The sequence below is a fragment of the Diabrotica virgifera genome, chromosome 9, assembly GCF_917563875.1.
Source record: "Diabrotica virgifera virgifera chromosome 9, PGI_DIABVI_V3a".
Taxonomy (NCBI): Eukaryota; Metazoa; Arthropoda; class Insecta; order Coleoptera; family Chrysomelidae; genus Diabrotica; species Diabrotica virgifera.
The window spans coordinates 54,318,312-54,326,613 of NC_065451.1; the positions used below are offsets into that span (position 1 = coordinate 54,318,312).

Genomic DNA, 8,302 nt, shown 5'->3' on the forward strand with positions numbered 1-8,302 from the left:
TTGCGAAGTAAAAAAACCGGTTTTAGGTTTAAACCGGTAGGTTTTTCCCATCCCTAGTCTTGAGTAACCCTATCAATCATATTCTGATACCACTCGTCAGGAGTTAAGGTGGACAAATCTAAGACATTAAGATCATGGACACGGGAAAGAGCATCAGCAACCACTACACCGTTGGCCTTTCGATGAATAATCTTATAGGAATAGGCAGCCAGTTTGCATATCCATCGGGAAAGTCTCTGAGATGGGTTTTTCATACTATGAAGCCATACCAAGGAACTGTGGTCCGTAATTATGGTGAAATTACGGCCCTCTAAATAATAACGAAATGCTTCCAACCCATGTATGATAGCTGAGAGTTCTTTCTCAGTGGTGGAATAGTTTTTCTGGGCCTTATTCAATTTCTTACTCGTGTAAGCTATGGGATGTTCCGAGCCATCTTTCAACTGGAACAATACGCCACCAGAAGCAGTATTAGAGCAATCAGTCATCAAATAAAAATGCTCATTAAAATTAGGTGACATCATGACTGGTGCGCTAGTTAAAGCCTCTTTAACGCGCCTAAAAGCTTCATCAGCCTCAGGAGTCCAGGTAATGGTCTGCCCCTTTTTCCTGTTCTTCAAAAGATCCGTAAGAGGTGACAACAAGGTAGAGTACGAAGGTACAAACCGGCGGTAATATCCACACATTCCCAATATCCTACGGACTTGGGTGGTGGTCTTAGGTATAGGAAAATTCTTAATAGCAACTATTTTCTCAGGATCAGTCCTTAGACCCTGATTATCAACAACATAACCCAAAAACTTAAGACTAGGGCGACAAAACTGACACTTATCCAGATTAATTGTTAGATTAGCTTCCTTAAGACGTAAAAACAATTTATCTAAAAGTTCCATATGAAGGGAAAAATCAGGAGTGACTACTAAAATATCGTCCAAATAATAGAAAACATAGGGCTCTAACTGTGGACCAATGACTAAATCCATCAGACGACACATTGTCTGAGGAGCAGAAACAAGACCGAAAGGCATGGTGACAAACTGGAATAATCCTTTACCACTGACAGCAAAAGCAGTATATTTCTTGCTCTCTTCACTCAGTGGGATCTGTAAAAAGGCCTTAGACAAATCAATCGAAGAGATGTATTTGGCATTCTGAAATTTGCTCAAAATCACGTCGATTCGGGGAATTGGGTAAGCATCCCTGTTAGTGGTGATACTGTTTAGTTTTCGACCATCAAAGCAGATCCTGAAGGATCCATCCTTCTTCTTTGTTAACCAGAGTGGGGAACAATAGGACGACGTTGAATGTTCTATGATATTTAAAGCAAGCATCGAATCTACTTCTTTTTCTAAATCTGCCTGCCAGGCTTGAGGTATGGGATACTGATATAATCTGAAAGGAGTAGGATTTCCCACCTCAATAGTGTGAGATATTAATGAAGTACGACCTAGTTTGTCATTTGAAGAAATAGTAGTAAACTGAGAGATCATATTCTCCAATTGCCTTTGTTCAGAACTAGATAAACTGGAAAAATCATGAAGAGCACTAAGGGTAGACAGATTAAATTCAGATATGGAAAAAGAAAAATCAGAACAACTTAAGGTGCTATTAAAAGCATTGAAGAAGTCCATACCTAAAATTATAGAATTCTGTACAGAAGGAATAACATAAAATGTAATTTTCCTACATAAATTTGCCACTGTGATTTCAATTTGGAGTTTGCCTGTAATAGACTGAACTGTACCATCTGCTGTAGATACTTGCAAGGATGAAATGGGCATAATGGGGATATTAGCATTTTTCAATAAATTTAACGAATGTGCTCCTATCAACGAAATATTAGAGCCACTATCTAATAAAGCTAAACACGATTGTCCTAAAATTTGAATAGGTAAATATGGCCTATTATCATTTTGTTTCCTAACCAATAAAGAATTAATATCTAAATCTAAAGTATTTGGTTGGCTACAGCCATTATATGGAACTACTTCACTATCAAACTCATTATTATAATTAACACTACTAATTAAAGAAGAATTTGTGGCTTTGCAACCCTGTGAATCATGCGCGTTCAACGTATCATGACTAAAAGTTAATTTCTGGACTGATTTTGATTTGTGGTGTGTGCTTGTTTCCTGAACGATGCTTTCTTCCCTTTCCGATTGGAAGATGGGTTTGACTTGCTGGGTGTGCTTGGGCCAGCGGTCTCGTTTTCTGATGGGGTTTGATTCCCTGATTGGGAGGTGGACGGAGAAACGCTCAGGGGACGGACCTCCGACATTTCGTTTCCCGAACACTTGAAACAATTTCTTTTGAGGGTATTTTCCCTACCACAACCGTGGCAGAAAATACGAGTTTGAGGGATATCACAATCATTGAACTTATGATTAGACTGGTGACAATTCCAGCAAACAACGGAACTAAAAACAGAAACATTACGTTCAGGGCCCTTATTTTGCCAAGAACGTTGTCTAAAGGAAGTTGGCTGAGAAGAAGAATTAGAAGAGGGTCGAGATGTGGATGGAGGCTGAGAAGACCAGGATAACGTTTCCTCCAAACGTTTGCACTTTACAGTGAGGTCATCAATACTCTGGATGTCCATAAGAGCTAACTGTTGATGGTAAAAAGGCAATAAACATTTTAAGATGATTTTTATTTTGGACAAATCAGATAAAGGAGTGTCTAAACGGCTACACATGCCTAAAATAGTGTTAATGAACATAGTTACAGACTCCCCTGGCTTCTGCTTACGGTTTTTGATTTCATCCAAGAGATCATCCTGGTATGAGTAAGGAAGAAAATCTGACTTCAACTTGCGAACCAGATCAGACCAACAAGATAAATTACCTCTATTATTCATGAACCAGGTAAAAGCAGGACCGGTAAACAATTCAGCTGAGGCAGCAAACAAATTTTCTTCAGAGACACCTCTAGATACTCGAAGACATTCGACCTTTTCTAAAAATGAAATCACATCCGTGTGCTGTTTTTCACCGGAAAATAAAACACCCCATTTGTGTACTTGAACGGGTTTGGAGTATGTAAAACTAGGAACGACACTGACTGGAGCATTAGGAGTAGATGTGGCTATGGGGTTAACTTTAGAATCAAGCTCACCGTCCAATGTAAGGGTTTTAAGAGAAACAGACTTTTTAAAAGATTCCTGCTCTTCCGTAGTACACTGTAACAAGTGTACCCGGCCAGAAATATGAGCTAGACGAGATATTAATCTAACATATTCATTGTCCTGTACAGTTCCCCTAAACTTCTCTATTTTCTTCGACAAGCTATCCAACGTTTCGGATATTCCTTTCCGTTGGTCCTCAAAAGGGATATGTACAGCCGAAAGTTGGGTGAAACTCCTATTGCCTGCTTCTTGCTTCAAAGCACCCCGCAGAAGATTGCGTTTTCTATCGACGGTTGCTGACTCCTCTGGTACTACGTCCCTAATTTTCAACTCATAGTCCAATTCGTCCACCAGAAGATGTTCAACTTTAAAAGCACACATGATGAAAGCAAAAACTATTGACAAGCAATCCAAAAGTCAGAAATCCGAAATATACTTAAGTTTCTACGCAAAATATATAGGTACGGAGAAAATATTAGCAACACACCAACAAAATCAAAAATGGCCAGCAAAATATATATATCAAATAAATACAGTAAATAAGGTATAATCAAGTAAATATAGTACCTAAATATTGGAAAAAAAATTTTAGTTATTATACTTGTACCAAAAAAAAAATATGTAAGTATTAACGATCAACTGTACATACAAATACACCACTGCCTGAAGGAGTAAAATTCGCAATAATATAATATATATGTTAGTTACTTATACTTCGTTTCAAATTCAACCTAGAATGTAAGCTGTATGACAAACTATAAAAGAGGTTTCAAAATCTCAACTAATTAATAGATACAGCAGTGACAGTATACCTGTTAAGTATTAATAAGTAATTAAAACAAAATAAATCAGAACAGAATGTATAAAAGATATCAGAAGGGAATAATATAAGTAAAAGAAAAAAAAAATGAACTAAAAGAACTACTGTCTTAGAACCTCTAAAAGGTTGGCACCAAGTTGGGCTGCCGATGTAACAAAAATACTACTTTGCAGTAGTATTTGTAGAACTAGGATGCTAAGGTTAAATGAGTAAGTGGGTGAGGAACTGATAATAGAAGTATGGGGAGACAGAGGCAAACTAAATAGAATTGGCTAGCAAGAGATGCAAAAGAACAGCTTGACACTCAAGGATGGGTACGGCTCATTTGCATGCCTGTCGAAGAACAGTAGCTCAACCTAAAGAGAGATGATGACTAGAAAAGGGAAATCTTAAGATAAAAATATATGTTCAGAAAATAAATTAGATAAATATAATAATATAATAAAAATAGAAGAATATAGAAGATAAATAAAATAGACGGAATTATGGGCGCCAGAAGTTGGAATGGACCAAACTTCCAGGTATTGTACACTGCTGTTAAATAGTAAATATATTGAATTCAAAAATGGAAAAAAAAATAATTGATATGCAAAACAAATAAATATTTATTAAATATAACTACCTAGATTATTGACAACCTCTGAGTTATGACAAGTGAAACTATGTAACTCTAAAATGACAATTTGACTCAATTACCTATCTTAGTATAAATATATAAGAATATAAGTATAAAACTATAGTTACATTAGTACTGGAGTAGCTCTTATATGGAGCGTACCCCCAACTTACATATACTAGGTTAAATAACAACCTTCACCAAATAATTGTACGATTATAATACGTACAACGTCAAATCCTATAGAAATATGAATAATAAAAATACCTCAGTAATATAAATAATAAATATATATAACTCTCAATGAGTTGACGGGCAACAAGCTCCTAAGTGAACCAACGAAGTCCTGGATGCAAGAGATCCTTTTGCTGACTCGTGGTTCTGAATAATTAACAAGTGAAACTAAAAGCTATCCTGAGGGGATAGGGATTAGGGAGTGAATTTAATTTAATTACAAATGAATTTAAATTAAGTAAACAAAATTTTAAATTTAAATTACATAAAAAAAACAAGCTAATGATATTAAAATATATATAGTTATATGCAAAATATGGGAAACAAGTCTAATAATGGTGATAAAAAAAAATAAATGTAAGAAACTACTGTATGGGAAAAGGTTATTTGGGCCCAAATTATCCTCTTTTACAAAGAGACATACAGGTGTGGAAGCGCTATTGAATTATGTGTATGTTAATTAATTAAATGTTCTGGATATTATAAAAAAGATAAATGTATAAGTATACTGGTATATGTAGGTAACTATTGCACTTTAAAATATAAAAGTTCCCGAAACAAACCCGATTGACCTGATATTGTCCCCACAAGTGTTCCTTACTACTTCTCAGTAACGTCTTCGATCCCTAGTTAGGCACAGAATGGTGCTACACAGCTAACAGTAACATGGCAGTTCTCCAAAATGCAGCATAATGAAGTAAAAGAAAATTACATGGCTTTTAGAACTTGTCCCTTGGATGACTTGGTCGTAACGCGGTCCCTCTCAGGTGGTAGGAGGAGTTAAAGATTTTTCCCCAAGTGGCTAAAAAAATAGAATCCCGGTTTTACTTCATTGTAATAATGTAGGGAAGAGTCAGAGAAGAAAACAAAAATCAGGAAGTTTTTATTTAGAATAAAGAAGAATCAGAAAAAGCTATCTCATTAGAAGAAAAAAACAATATTCCACTAGACTGTTTGGTGACCTTGTCATAAGATTGGCATATAAAATGGCCTTGACTCGATAATATGTAGACAAGTAAATCTCAAATTTAAATGCTGAATATATTTATTTTGGAAATATCTATTCAAAAAAAAATAGTATAGTTATTAAATGATATGAAATAATGCCAAAGTAGTGTACAAATTTATGAAAATACCAAATATCGGAACAGAACCGGTGGATATGATGTACGGAATTTACTATGTTTCAGAACTTCATGATTATAATATACAAAATTGGAATTGGGTAATATGTGATGTAACATAACCCCACAAATTACGAGAGATGATAATTTTATCAGATATTTATGACAAAATGCTTTCCCTCTGAGTGGATATTACAGACAATGAAATAGTTAAAAGATACTAGCCTTAATTAATAAGCTCACTGCAAGATTTAATAGTAATTTTTTTAAAGACGTCAAATTAGACAAACAAAAAAATATGGCGTTATATAGCGTGTAAAAAAAAATTATTTACCAGATAGCCACAATTCACTGCTGGAAATATTCAATTATTGTTTCTTCAGCCCACTAAACACATATATAATAAACTCGGATAATTTAACTTTTCAAAATAATACTATGACTTGAAACATAAGATTGAAATATTCGCCGCTCTAATTGAATAGGCTATCTGCCACTCGAGTTGAACGCCCTGACCAAAGTGGCATATTGTCCGTGCAACGAGGACGATGTCACAATACAGTTAATTTGGTTGCCGCTAGGAGTACACCAGGTATACAAATATACAGGTCTGCTAATCTATAGGTTTGTTATGACGTCAGAGAAAGACGAAATATTTACTAGTTATTGTTTTAAGTATTATTTAATAACAGAACATTATTAAAATTTAAATAAAATAACAATAAAGATCATTAGAAGTTAACGAAATGTTATAAGGCCAAGAATACATCCGTACTGATAAACTAAGTTTAAGAGAAACATTTTTTTTACCGTCCTTGTAAATAAGCTACCGACAAAAGCTCGGACTTAAATTAAATTAAAATTAAATTAAATCAACATTAAATTCAACTCAATTAAATTAAACAAAATTATATAAAATTAAATAAAATTTAATAAAATAAAAGTAAATAAATAAAATTAATTAAATTAAGTAAAATTAAGTAAAATTACCTACAATTAATTAAATATACTTAAATTATATAAAATTAAATATTATTAATTAAAAACATAAAATTAAATAAAGTAAAAAAAAAATTAATTAAATTAAATTATTTAAATTCAAAAAAAAAATAAAATAAAATATAATCGTCCCGAAAATAGTTGCGTTTGGCACGATTTGTTTAAAGTGAAGCTTTCGATTTAATAAGTAAATCATTGTCCGATTATTAACTTGTCACAGAAATACTTACTGCCAATGAAAACATATGAATAAACTGATCACTGCTTTCAAATTGCACCCCGTTTTGATTGTCAACAAAAACAGAAAAGAGGGAAAATGCATTCACAATATACAAAACGAAGAAAAGCACGAAGAAAAATAATATTGGATCTGTCAGATTGTTGAATCTGACAATTTCCATATGAAGCGTCACTAGGTGTTTCTTAATTAACTTAATATCTTCTAAGAATATCATTTTATACACCATGTTATTAAGGAAGGTTTGTTTGACGTGATTTATCAGTTGATCACATATCTTTAAAAATGTTTGAAAAATTTCCCAAACAACAATACCAAAATAGAGCAACTGCATATTTATTATAAATCCAAAAGCTCTCTGAAGAAAGTTTTTTATGGAAAGTGAAGAACGTTGAATATCCATCGGTACACTAATTATTATTGGAAGGACAATACAAATTATCTGAAAACTGGAACTTAAAATATTTCTAGCATTCCGGATCTGCGTAGATTATTCATGTTGTTCATAAACGTTTCTCATTTACTGGTGTTCCGTATTTTACAATAAAAATAAGAGATATTAAGCAATAAAAGCGTGCATAAGTATGTAAATGCCAAAATAATTTTTCCATAATCGACATTTATTGATAAACTGATAAATTGCAATAACATTGTTGTTATAAATAGTCCAATCCATAGTATTATACAGAGAACTTTGGTAATATTGTTTTTGTAGGGAGAAAGGCCCTGAATGTCTCCCGACTGATAAAGTAAATTTAAGAAAAACATTTTTTTTCTTTCGATCCTTGTAAATAAGTTACCGACAAAAGCTTGAACTTAAATTAAATTAAAATTAAATTAAATCAACATTAAATTCAATTCAATTAAATAAAACAAAATTATATAAAATTAAATAAAATTAAATAAAATTTAATAAAATTTAATAAAATAAATTAAATTAATTAAACTAAATATAATTAAGTAAAATTACACACAATTAATTAAATTAAATTTAATTATATAAAATTAAATAGTATTAATTAAATTATATAAAATTAAATAATGGTAATTAAATAACATAAAATTTAATAAAGGTAAAAAAAATAAATTAAATAAAATTATTTAAGTTAAATAAAATAAAATAAAATAAAATAAAATATAATCG

General features: G+C 32.3%; 1 protein-coding gene across 1 annotated transcript; it reads right to left on the bottom strand.

Annotated features, from left to right (window-relative positions):
* Positions 1-2,069: 2,069 nt before the first annotated feature.
* On the bottom strand, positions 2,070-6,592 carry LOC126890878 (uncharacterized). Its single transcript, XM_050660020.1, has 2 exons — positions 6,256-6,592; positions 2,070-5,599 (listed from the first exon to the last, which is right to left on the bottom strand). The coding sequence occupies exon 2, from the start codon at positions 3,506-3,508 to the stop codon at positions 2,093-2,095; it is 1,416 nt and encodes a 471-aa protein (XP_050515977.1). The 5' UTR covers positions 3,509-5,599; positions 6,256-6,592; the 3' UTR covers positions 2,070-2,092.
* Positions 6,593-8,302: the final 1,710 nt, after the last annotated feature.

Bases quoted from the DNA above. Each gene is read 5' to 3' on its own strand.
- LOC126890878 (XM_050660020.1), bottom strand. From the start codon at position 3,508: ATGTGTGCTTTTAAAGTTGAACATCTTCTGGTGGACGAATTGGACTAT.